At 41.9% G+C, this 13392-nt stretch overlaps 1 protein-coding gene across 3 annotated transcripts in view; it reads left to right on the top strand.

Moving 5' to 3' along the window:
- Window positions 1–13392, top strand: part of YPEL1 (yippee like 1) — a 35309-nt gene that overhangs the window by 14224 nt on the left and 7693 nt on the right. For all 3 annotated transcript variants that reach the window (XM_061602787.1, XM_061602788.1, XM_061602789.1), the window contains exons 3-4: window positions 11117–11160; window positions 12312–12420. In XM_061602787.1, the coding sequence (XP_061458771.1) occupies window positions 11117–11160; window positions 12312–12420 (153 nt within the window). The remainder of the gene's footprint in view (window positions 1–11116; window positions 11161–12311; window positions 12421–13392) is intronic.

Genomic DNA, 13392 nt, shown 5'->3' with positions numbered 1-13392 from the left:
CAGGTCAAGATCAGAGGAAAAGTAAGAATAAGAACTGGCTCACAGCACAATCCATCTAGTTCAGCACCCTATTTCTGCCAGCTGCCTTTGGATGCTCAGAAGCAAGGTATGAAGGACACTCTCACTTGTTTGTTCCACCCAGTACCTGGCACTTTGAGGAGAACTGTTTCTTCATCTGGAGGTTCCATTTTGGTCACTGTTATTCTTAATGAAGTTGTCTTATCCTTTTTTTAAAAGGCCAAAGCCATTTTGTAAGTCTTGATTATGTTTATATACTATTAAAAAAAATAGACTATTGAAACCTGCATTCCGTAACGTACATAAATTATACAAACTTGTACAACTTTTTTCTGATTTTTTATTTTGCATATTTTGTTGCTATATTGCAGAATAATATAGCAACAAAAATATGCAAAATAAAAACAAAAATTGTGCAAGTTTGTATAATTTATGTATGTTATAGAATTCAGCTTTCATTAGTCTTGATTTTTTTTAACAGTATATAAACATAATTATGTTTATATAATTTTCAGAAGAAAATCACCCTGTGCTTTATGGATTACAGCAAAGCCTTTGATTGTGTAGATCATGATAAACTATGGAATGCTTTAAAAGAAATGGGGGTGCCACAGCATCCGATTGTCCTGATGCGCAAACTATACACTGGACAAAAGAGGCTACTGAAAGGACGGAATATGGAGAAAACGATTGGTTCCCAATTGGAAAGTGTGTGAGATGGGGTGTATTTTATCATCCTATTTATTTAATCTATATGAAGAACATATACGAAAAGTGGGATTGGACCAAGGTGAAGGAGGTGTGAAAATTGGAGGGAGAAATATCAATAATTTAAAATATGCAGACGATACCATACTACTAGCAGAAACCAGTAATGATTTGAAACGAATGCTGTTGAAAGTTAAAGAGGAAAACAAAAGCAGGACTACAGCTGAACATCAAGAAGTCTAAAGTAATGACAACAGAAGATTTATGTAACTTTAAAGTTGACAATGAGGACACTGAACTTGTCAAGGATTATCAATACCTTGGCACAGACATTAACCAAAATGTAGAGAATGGTCAAGAAATTAGAAGAAGGTTAGGACTGGGGAGGGCTATGAGAGAACTAGAAAAGATCCTCAAATGCAAAGATGTATCACTGAACACCAAAGTCAGGGTCGTTCATACCATGGTATTCTCGATCTCTATGTATGTATGTGAAAGTTGGACAGTGAAAAAACTGGGTAAGAGAAAAATCAACTCATTTGAAATGTGGTGCTGGAGGAGAGCTTTGCAGATACCATGGACTGCGAAAAAGACAAATAATTGGGTGTTAGAACAAATTAAACCAGAACTATCACTAGAAGCTAAAATGAGGAAACTGAGGTTATCATGCTTTGGACACATAATGAGAAGACATGATTCACTAGAAAAGACGATAATGCTGGGAAAAACAAGGGAGTAGAAAAAGAGGGAGACCAAACAAGAGATGGATTGATTCCATAAAGGAACCCACAGACCCAAATTTACAAGATCTGAACAGGGTGGTTTATAACAGATGCTATTGGAGGTTGCTGATTCATAGGGTCACCATACAATCGACTTGAAGGCACAGAACAACAACAAAATATAACAGAAATATAGAAACCAACACCTCTTTTTTCAGTGTTGTATATAGTTCTGGATTATGTTAAAGATTCAATCCTCTTTGCTCTCTATCAGATACAATGTTAATTTCTTTTGTTTTTAAAACTTTATTTTATTTTATATTCTTTACTATGTATGTCCACTAAAGTAAGAATGATGAAAAGAAGAATGCTAATCCAATCCCTTATAATAAAATTATCTGCAATTTAATAACTGGCACACATTTTTATTATGAGGGATTGCATTTTTTTACAGTGTTAATTTCAAGAGCTCATTTATGTAGCTGCATTTATTTAACTGCTGATGGACTGCAGGTAAAATGCAGTCTATCAGTAGTTAAATAAATGCAGATATATAACATTGTTAACGTTGCTGTTAACAGTTTGCACAGAAGCTCATCCTCCTTTTTTGATCAGTCGATTTAGGTTAAATGCCCATGTTATAATTATTTAAAATATTTTTATTCTGCCCTTCTGCCCAAAAATAGTGCACTAGGACGGCTTGCTATAAAATCATACACAATAAAAACACAAATAAAATAAAATAAATACATAAAATAGATTTAAGAAAGCTAGGGAAGCTATATTAAAAGCAGACTGAAGAGGTGAAACTAAAAGGGGGGGAATTTGTTTCAGGGTCAGCCTTCAGTCCTTCCCAAAGGCTGTATGGAACAGGATGGTTTTAAAAGCCTGTAGAACGCCATCAGGGAAGGAGCAGAGTGGGCTTCTTGGGGTAGGGTATTCCAGAGCTTGGAGGCCATGGCTGAAAAGGCTCTCTCCCACATGGTTGTCAAGTCTGACATCTTTCATTCTAGGCACGCAGAGGAGACCAGAGGCAGCCGATCTTAAATCACAGGCAGGTACATATGGGTTTAAGTAGTCCCTCAGGTACATTGGTCCAAGGCCATTTAGGGCTTTAAAGGTCAAAAAAACAAATTGGGAGCCAGTGGAGTCGATAAAGGACAGGGGTGATATGATCCCCACGCCGCAATCCTGTTAACATTCTGGCTGCTGCATTTTGAACCAACTGCAGTTTCTGAACCATTTTCAAAAGCAGCCCCATGTAGAGTGCGTTACAGTAATCAAACCTCAATGTCACCAGTGCATGTGGCACAGGAACAGGCACAGGTGATAGATCAGTTTTGAGTTGGCCAAAAGCACTCCTGGCTACTGCAGCCACCTGATATTCAAGCAGCAGAGGAGGATTCAGGAGCACTCCCAAACTGCAGGCCTCCAGGGGAGTGTGGCCCCATCCAGAACAGCTTGCAGCCCTATTCCTGGCACAGCTTTCCCCTTGACCAGCAATGACCAACACCACTTCCGTTTCAAAGTTTCAGTGTGTTAGCCCATGTACAGTCCTTCACAGCGTCTAAGCACCAGTTTAGGATGAGCACTCCCTCCATGCAATCAGATGCTAGGGAGAGAGAGTTGCATGTCATTAGCATATTGATGACACTGTACTCCAAATCATCTCTCCATAGGCCAGTGGCCAGGGGGTTAAGCAGTAGTTTCCCAGTACCACTTTCTGGGACCTGTCTGCCAGGTCAGGAATGGATCCATCGTAAAACGGTGCCTCCCAATCACATCCTAGCTAGACAGCCCAGAAAGATGCCATGGCCAATGGTACTGAAAACCACTGAGAAGTCCGACAACACTATGCACTCCTCCATCTGATGCCCAGTGTAGGCCATCAAGCAGGGCAACCAAGTTAGTCTCTGTTCCATGACCATGACTGGAAGATTGATTGAAAAGGGTCTAAAGATAATCCCAATTCATCCAGGAAAATTTGAAGCTGAGGAGTCACTGACTTCTCGATCAACTTACTGAAAAGGGGGAGATTAGAGACTGGGCGGAAATAGTTAAAATCCACAGGCTTTTTAAACAAAGGTCTTCTCATGGCCTCCTTCAACAATGTTGACATAGAAGCTTTCCTTAGAGAGGTATTAACTAAATATGCCAACCAGGCAGCTGCTTCCACTCTTGGCAGATTTAATTAAAGAGGATGGGCAAGGGTCAAGAGAGCAAGTAGTGGTCCTCATTTCTCCCAGAGTCCTATCCACATCCTCAGGCTTTACAAGCTGAAAAGTATCCATAGAAAAATTATCAGAGGAGGCCTTGGGGACATCTGGCACAGCTGTAGTTAATGAGGAATCCAAGTCAGTCTGAATGCAAGCAATTTTATTCATTCATTTATTAGGTTTATATCCCACTCTTCCTCCCAGTAGGAGCCTAAGGCAGCGAACAAAAGCACTAAAAACACTTTAAAATATCATAAAAACAGACTTTAAAATATATTAAAACAAAAATTCTTAAAAACATATTAAAACATCTTTTAAAATATTTTTTAAAAGCTTTAAAAACATTAAGAAGCAATTTTGTCTGCAAAGTGCCTCACAAACGTGTCACAAGTGAGCGACAAGGCTCGGGATCCAGTCTAGGGCCACAGTCCCAAAGACCCTGGATCACCCAGAAAATCATCACCGGATGACACTGAGTGGACACAATGGTGGCAGAGAAGTGAGTTTTCTTCACTGCCATAGCCGCCACATGATAGGCTTGAAAATGAACTCTAGCCTGTGTTTGGTCGGAAGCAGCTTGAGTTTTTCTCCTGTCATTGCTGTAGCCGTCATCCCTGTCCTTTCATCAGGCCCACGGTTTGAGTAAACCAGGGTGCATTATGAGCCCTCCCCAGTGGGAGAGGGTGCTTCGAAGTGATAGTATCCACTGCCCGAGTCACCTCCATATTCTAGAGATTAACCAGGACTTAAGCAGTATTGCCAGCCATGCTGCAAACATCCCCAGATCATTCCTGACACCATCCGGGTCAATAAGTCTGCGAGGGCAGACCACCTTAATCGGCCCTCCACCCCTGCCAAGGTTGCTGGGGTACAAAACCTGAACATCGTTGGGTAGTGATCTGTCCATGACAATGGAGTCACTAAGAATTCCTCCCCCATCTGATCACCCTCTTCCTGCCCGGAACAAAACAGTTCAAGTATGTGCCCTGCCATGTGCGTTGGTCCAGATATTAGAGAAAGCCCCATGGCTGTCATGGTGGCTGTGAAGTACTGAGCCAGACCTGTGAGGCCAGCGTTGGTGTGTATGTTGAAGTCATCCAGGACGACCAGCCTGGGGACCTTTTAACACTGAGGCCAGTTTCACCAGCTCAGGGAGGGAGACAGTTGGGCAGTGGAGTGGATGGTACCTCAACAGAATCCCCACTCTGTCTCTCTGACTTAATGTCAGGCACACACACTCAAAGCTGGAGGTGTTAGGGACAGGATACCTTACAGGGGAGATGGATTGCCTGTAGACAGTTGCAATCCCACCTCCCCATCCCCTGCATCTAGGCTGCTGGAGTGCCACAAAATCTGGTGGACAGAGCTAGGAAAGGCCTACTCCACTGTGGTCATTTAGCCAAGTTTCAGTGATACAGGCAAGGTCGGCATGTTTATCCACGATTAGAATGCGGCAGCACGGTTGATTAAGAACAGCCGCCGCCGTGATCATATCACTCCAGTGCTAGAAGATCTGCACTGGTTACCAGTTGTTTACCAGGCCCAATTCAAGGTGTTAGTGTTAACCTTTAAAGCCCTACACGGTTTCGGTCCAGTTTATCTAAAGGAGCGCCTCCAGCATCATCAAATATGCCACCTGACGAGATCAGCCTCACAAGACCTTCTCTCGGTCCCACCAGTTAAAACAGCTAGGCTGGTGCGGACCAGAGAGAGGGCATTTTCGATTGTGGCCCCCACCCTCTGGAATTCTCTGCCATGTGACCTTCGCCATGCCCCCTCCCTGGTAGGTTTCTGCCGAGAATTGAAAACCTGGCTGTTTAGGCGGGCCTACGGGACTTTTGGGTAATCTAGTTTTATTCTGTAAAGATGTGGGTGGGTTTAGATTAAGTAGAGTTTGATGTTGTATTTGTATTTATATGTTATATTTTAATTTTCTGTACGTCCCCTAGAGTGGCCGTTAATTCGGCCACATAGAAATAAAATTTTATTATTATTATTATTATAGATCCTGAATTATAGTAGCTTTATTTGTCACTGACCTTTGTTCATCGGCAAGACAGTAAGATCCAGGGGATTCCCAGCATAGCTACCAGTGTCCCAGGGGTTGGAAGGGGGATCGGAAGGGATGCAAGCACAAAGATGTCTTGCATCCCTTCCCTGTAATGGCCAGTCTGCCTCCCACCGCTGTTACGTCCCCTGCCCAATATTACCTCAGTGACAAGCCCCCGACTACTCCCACCTTGACACACGTTAAAAGGAGCCTGATACTGAAAAATTAAATGAAAAAATAAGAAAATAAAATTCCCCTTGTATGGTCCTCTATAACAATCCTATTCCCTCTCTTCCCTACTCCCAGCAATTTCTATAGCTGTCTTGTTAGACTTCTCAGCAGCGCTTCATTATCAGTTCTTTACCAGGAGAGGATTCCTAGATGATTCCTCAATTGCTGTCTTGGAGATGATTAAATTAGTCCAGAGTGTTGGGCAATACCTTGGCGACTCCAAGGGCGACACAAAGTCATTGATTCTTACATATAATATATTGATTCCTGTGATTTTTGAATTCCTGCCTCAACAGCTGGAGGCCAATACTTAATCAAGAGTGGGTAAGGACATCTCTCCCATTGCAGAAAGACATGGTCCCCTTTTCAATGTTAAAACGAATATAGGATAAGCCAGCCTTTCCCAACTAGTGGGCCACCAGATGTTGTTGGACCACAATTCCCATCTTTCCTGACCATTGGCAATGCTGGCTGAGGTTGATGGGAGTTGTGGTCCAACAACATCTGGTGGCCCACTAGTTGGGAAAGGCTGGTATAAGCCAACCACCAAAGACCTTGCATTTCAAGGTATTGTGGCCCCAATCCTCAAATTTCCCCCATTTCACCTGTGAATGAGTGTGTATATGCCAAATACACCCCCATGTTTCAACAGCTTTGTTTTCCCTCTAAAGTAGGGAGTGGGAACCTTTGGCCCTCCGGATGTTGCTGGCCTAAAACACCTATCGTCCCTGATAATTAGCCGTCTGGCTGGGGCTGCCTTCTTAGTCCAGCCCCCAACAACATCTAGAGGACCATGGGTTTCCCATCCCTGTTCTAAGAGGCTCTTTCCCACATTGGCTACTTCAGAGCAAGATGCCACCATCTTGCCAGGTTTAGCCTTTCTAGGAAGGGATGCATGAGCCCTCTTCAAGGCCCAGCTTTCCTTTCAAATTGTAGCAGAAGATTGTGCATTGTGAGAAGAGAATGGTGGGCATGGGTGAGGAAGTTAATGAGTGGGAGCTGGCTGCCTCTCCATCCCTCAAGCAGTAGATGCATATTAGCCTGGGGCATTCTTGTCTTGCTAGTTTGCTAGAGTGCATGTGCAAGTCTTGGTGCCTGAGGGGCGGAGTAGGGGGTTGATTGCACGTTTTGTCAGAGCTTGGAAAAGTTACTTTTTTTAAACTACAACTCCCATCAGCCCCAGCCAGCATGGCCACTGGATTGGGCTGATGGGAGTTGTAGTTCAAAAAAAGTAACTTTTCCAAGCACTGTGTTTTGTGTGTTTTGGCACGTTTTGTGTGTCTTTCTTGACTGGGAGATCATTGGTTTGTGTTTCTGAATTTGAGGATTATTTGCAAATGTACATATCTGTTTTTAGACATGGAACCTGTTGAACTACAGTAGGGCCCCGCTTTTCGGTGTTCCTCTTCTCGGCATTCTGCTAATATGGCGATTTTCAATTACAGTAGGGCCCCACTCATGCGGCACTTGTTCTGCTTTCTCAGCATTTTTCGGCATGACGCACTCCGAGAAGGGCATCGGGCGCCGTTTTATTGTCAGTGTTCCACTTTTTGGCAATTTTTGTTTTTTGGTGGAGGTCTGGAACCTAACCCACTGTATGAGTGGAGCCCTACTGTATATAGCACCTTTGACATAGAACCTCCACCATCAGTAGGACTTCATTATACAGTCTCCTTTTTTGTAGATAACTGTGGATGAGTATGTCCTTTTATTTTTTTTTGGTTTCTGATATGCCTGGTATAAATCTTTCAATACAAAGCACTGCTTAATTTGCCCATCTTGGTTTTTAAAGTTTTGTTATTTGCATCTCTCTCTCTCTCTCTTTCTCTCTCTGCATGTGTAATGTGGATGTAATTTGATACATTAAGCTTTTTTCTTTTGAGTTTTCCTGTGTGCTCTCTCTCAACTTCTAACCTTCCTATTCCAAAGACACTTAGATAATTATCCTTAAGAACTGGGTAATTTCAAACTGGGTGCTCCTAAAGTCATGTCGAATTCTTCAAATTTCAGTTTTAAAAACTTATTTAGCCTTCTTTAAATGTCAGAGGCTGATTCCATTAAAGATCAAGCAAAGTCTAAGTCATATTCACAGTAAATCCATTAATAACAATAGACTTAATCAAGGTAGTCATGACTAACTTATATTCATTAATTTCAGTGGGTCAGTTTATTCTAAATATGCCTTAGGCATTACCCACAAATATTCCCATTGTCCTCCGGAAGCCATTGTTTCATCCAATTACCCATTGAGACCCTGCAACTCTGCCCATCTGGTGGGCACTGCATAATAGAGCAGGATTGAAAGCAGTGTATTTTATACATAGCACAGATAGATGCCATATCCCCTGCCTCCCAGGTGGAACAGCACAGCAAGGAGGAGACCCATCTGGCTCCATCCATTGGCCAGTGAAGGAGCAGCTGCTCTGGTGCCTCCTTTCCTCTTCCTTCACCATTCATTTTTCCTTTTGTATTGTCTCTGCTAGATGATGAGCCTGCAGGCAGATACTGTCTTTTCATTAACATATAGCTTAGGAAATGTGACATGCTTTTAAGGTGTGAAATAATATATATAAATCTGCTCATCTCAAAAGTTTCACACAGTCCTGTGGGATTATAATTTTGTCACGGCTATCCACATGTTGCATTTGTAGCTTATAAGAATCAAGGGAAGAGGCAAAGCCAGGCACTTGCAAGCAAACACGTGCAACCATGCTACAGAAGTAGTCTTATAGTATGCTGGTGTTACATCTTGCAGGGCTAGGGTTAGAATTATCAGGAAGTCAAGGCTATATTATAAGTTACGTTAAGATGAGAATCTGCCATGGCACTGAGATGCATCTTTAAATATGTGAAGGCCTGGAACAAAACTGGGAAGGTTTGGAACAAAACTGGGTTGTTTCTGTATGTTTGTTTTCCTGAAAAATTGGAGAAAAAAGGGGAAAAACCCAAAACCATCTCCCCCCCCCCGTTTTTTTCTGGGCCTTCACATCTCTAGACAGCTGCTTATTTTCAGATGCCTGCTTAAGTGGCAAGGATATGATAGGTTAGAGTTCAGTGATAGAGCATCTGTTTTGCATGCAGAAGGTCCCCAGAATCTCCAGGTAGGGCTGGAAAATATTGCTGCCTGAAACCCTGGAGAGCTGCTGCCAGTCAGTGTAGACAATACTGAGCTAGATGGACCAATGGTCTGGCTCATTGTAAGGCAGCTTCCTATGTTCTTAAATGCATCCTGAGAATAATTTTTATGACACTTGTTTATATATAAATATAATTTATTTTAAAACACTTATTCATGGCATGTGTGATGTGTGTTAATTGAACACCCGTGGAAATGGCTTTTAGCATCTTACACCAAAGCAAAACTGTTATGACCATGGAATGTCTTGTTCTGTTGCAATCTAATGATACATTTTGCCTGTTTTGAGTTCCCAAGAAGTGTTGGCGTAACAAAATGTTGTTGCTTCATAAATATTTTGTCATTCAAGTATTACTGTGCTAGTGTAGTACAGAGCAGCCTTCCCCAACCTGGCGCCCTCCAGACGTCCTTGGACTCCCATCAGCCCCAGCCAAGGTAGTCAGGAATGCTCTGGAGAGCACTACATTAGGGAAGACAGCATTAGAATATTGGCCTAGGACCCAGAAGACCTAGATTCAAATCCCCACTGAACCTCAAAGCTCTTACCAGGAACTCTGGATTGGTCAGTAACTTCCTCTCAGCCCTTGTGTTCTAAATAAGGACTTGTCCTTATTAATATGTTAGGGGATGAGCATATTATATAATTTTGTATTGTTCATTTGTGTTAAATGTTCTGGTTTTAATGGTTTTATTTGGGGTATTTTGTCTAGTTGTCATTTTTTCTTTTGTATAACAAATGTAATAAATAGTTACAAAAAGAGGCCTGCTAGATCAGGCCAAAGGTCCATTTGATCTAAGATTCCCACAGTGATCAACCAGATGTCTCCAAGAAGCTTACAGTATAAGAAGGGTTGCTGTGAAGATAAGGTGATATATATATGTGGGAGGGGTGCAGAGAAGAATCAGGTGTGCTGCCATGAGTACCTTCAAGCAAAGTTGGGAATAAATATTAAAAATACTAATAATCAAAACAACACTTAATCTAAGATAATCTTTAGTTGCCAGTATTGTACTATAAAGCCCAGTTTTGTGCCAAAGAATTCTATGCATAAAAAAGTTGCAGCAATTTAATTTTAAAAACTCATTTTTGTTTTAAGACGACTGTGGTAGTGAAAGAGAGTGAAATGTGTGTTATGCCCTATCTTTCACTCATCCCATACCTTGAAATCGTATCTATTTCTGATAAATAAGCAAAATAATGGAGCCTGTCCACTCGGTGAACATATGTTTTCTAGTTATCTGAATTTAATTTTCGGTAATTCTATACAGTTAGTATCTGTCCCTCTCTTTGGTTTTGCTTAAGGAATTATAATACTAATCTGATTAAAAGCAAAATGTATTCAAAACTATATCCAGTCTGCATCCTTTAGAAGTCTCATAGCAAAAATATTCCTACAAATCTTATCTTTGCATTGGTTGTATTTTTGGGCAAGTGTGTGCTGTCTGATATGCTCTTTTCTCAGACAAATGAATTGTAGGAATGTAATTAACCACAGAATGTTTTTAGAAACATTTTGGATTATATGCAATGTTTAGCCTAGTAAATAAGGAATAAAAAGTGGACAGTGAAATGAGTTCAATAAATTATTGAGAGGCAAATGGTTAAGAGTCAATTTATATTTTCACATGCATTATTTTAATATTACAATCTTATAAGGTAGGCTTTTACTGCCCCCATATTATTGATGAGGGAAGAATGAGAGAGGGGGTTGCATTGAGAGAGAGAGAGAGAGAGAGAGAGAGAGTTGATGGTGAGAGTTGAACTGGCAGCTTCTATACCTAAGGTTCTTAACTGCTGAACTATATCAGATCTGGCTCTGCTCTGCTATACCACATTATAATTATTATCCTACTTTGTTTTTAAGTGAATATATTGCAGCAGTGTCAAACACCGTGGTCTTAAGAAAAGGCACCATCTCTGGGACTAGCTGCGCAAACACTTGAGTAAAGATTTAGTCTTGAGATTAGAGTTCAGACAATGGGTTTTCTACCCTGCATTTTAACAGTTTCTCTCTATATTTATATTCTTTTACAGTCCTTTCAGGGAAGCCAGGGACGAGCCTACCTCTTTAATTCAGTGTAAGTACAGTTATATTCTGTGGATAGCAGAAGTGTTTCCCAACTATGGCATGCTGGTTGATTGGCTTGTTGGCATGGTTTAGATAAGGACATAAGTAGAGCCCTACCGGATCAGCCCAACAGTCCGTCTAGTCCGGTAATCTGCTTCTCACAGAAGGGCTGTAGCTCAGTGGCAGAGCACACAGAAGGCTCCAGGTGCAATCCCTGGCATCTCCAGGTAGGGCTGGGAGTGTCCCACCTGAAAATCCTACACCAGTGGTCTGACTCTATAAGCCATCTTCCTATGTCCATAGATTTCTGGGAAGCCTTAAACTAAAAGACAGCCCTCCTTTGCTGTTGCTGCCCAGCAACTGGCATTAGTGGCATTCACATACTTTGAACGGAGGGAGGGAGGGTATTGCCAGCAAAAGTCAGAGCTAGAGGTCGTTCTTTCAGGCATGTGTGGAATGCCTCTGAAGCATGAACGGCTGTGGCTCAGTGGTAGAGTACAGGTTTTGTATGCAAAAGGTCCCAGGTTCAGTCCCCAGCGTCTCTAGATAAGATTGGAAAAGGCTTCTGGGGAGCTGTTCCTGGCCTGTGTAAATGATACTGAACTACGTAAACTAGTGATCTACTTTATCCAAGGCAGCTTTCTCTGTTCCTCTTAATTTGCATTGCGAGAAAGGTGGTTGGGCCCAACCCACATACAAATGTACTTCCAAATAACTATCATTCGAGGTGACCAAATTTTAAGGTTCCCCAAACTTTACAATGTACATTTTTAAAAAAGTTATTTCATGTTCCATTCATTTTAATGTACAGTAGTAATAAGTAACATTTAACCTGCCCTTCCTAGTCCAATGGAAACAAAGCCATAGTTAAAAACTATGTTGCTATTGTTAGCTAACATGAAAATTAATGCTGTTTTGAAATTCTGTTGATGCTTAATTTGGTTTGTCTTCAAGCACTTGATTTAGGGAGAGGCGAGGAAAGCATCTTGCCTTTAAAATAACTGCCCCATGTGATGTAGGAAACATTTGCCAAAAATCCTAATGGAAAGGATCTTGAAAGTTTGCATGTAGTCTTTATGTAAAGCTAGATATTATTTGGGGGGCCAGGGAGAGTAATCTTATAAAATAACTGATGTTTTCCCCTCTTTCTGTCTCTTGCAGGGTGAATGTGGGCTGTGGTCCTGCAGAAGAGAGAGTTCTTCTGACAGGCTTGCATGCGGTAGCAGATATTTATTGTGAAAACTGCAAAACCACTCTTGGATGGAAATACGTAAGCAATTTGTCTATTTTTGGACATGGAAACTGCTTGATTCTCCCTGTTCATTGGATTAGGCTTTGTACAAATGTTGGGAGCGTCCTATGAGTAGACCCATTGAATTTGCAAGGGAGCTTTGATGCTTCCTGTCAGGGGTTTTGCCTTTGCTTTTGATGTGTGATTATTAGAGTCTATCTGCTCCTTCAGCTATCTTGAACTTCCTTTAACTTACTAGAACACAGAACTATAACCAGATGGGATTAGTACTGTCATGAAGATCCTAGGTTCCTTCCCAGAATTTTTAGTTTTCATAGTAGTCTTTTCTTTGCAGAAATGTAAGGAAAAGCTTATGGGTCATAGTCTGCTGAACTGTTGAGCAAGAAGTAAATCAGTATTTTAGATTCTGACTGTCCTGCGTTGATACTCGCCTCCCCCTTTCCCAAGGGTATGCCTAGGCTTCCCTCATCACAGTATTTCTGGCTGCACACCATGTATGGCATCAACCAAAGAGATTGATGGGATCTTGTCTTTTTTCCCCTCTGGCCCTGGATGGACTACCATTTATATTCCTTCACAAGGTGGGGAAGGGCCACAGCCCAGTGGCGTAGCACACCTGTTTTAGTTGCTGGCATTTCCAGGTAGGACCACAGGAAGCTGCCTTATACTGAGTCAGACCATGCGTCCATCAAGTTCAGTATTGTTTATACCGACTGGCAGCGGGTTTCAGACAGGAGCCTCTCCCAGCCCTATCTGGAGATGCTGGGGATTAAACTTGGGACCTTCTGCATGCAAAGCAGATGCTCTGCCCCTGAGCTACAGCCCTTCCTCAAAGGACCAGGTAGCAGTCATGGGGAGGACCTTCTGGCAGAGACCTGGAGGGCCGGGCTGGATGGAGACATAGTCATAAGGCAGCTTCCTCTGCTCCTAAGATGTCTGTCAGCAGTGCCAAACTTGTGAACAACAATTTAGCCAAAGGCCATTTCTTTT

Source organism: Rhineura floridana, chromosome 19 (genome assembly GCF_030035675.1).
Source record: "Rhineura floridana isolate rRhiFlo1 chromosome 19, rRhiFlo1.hap2, whole genome shotgun sequence".
Lineage (NCBI taxonomy): Eukaryota > Metazoa > Chordata > Lepidosauria > Squamata > Rhineuridae > Rhineura > Rhineura floridana.
The sequence above is the reverse complement of the archived record's forward strand: the minus strand, read 5'-3'. Positions and strand labels throughout refer to the sequence as shown.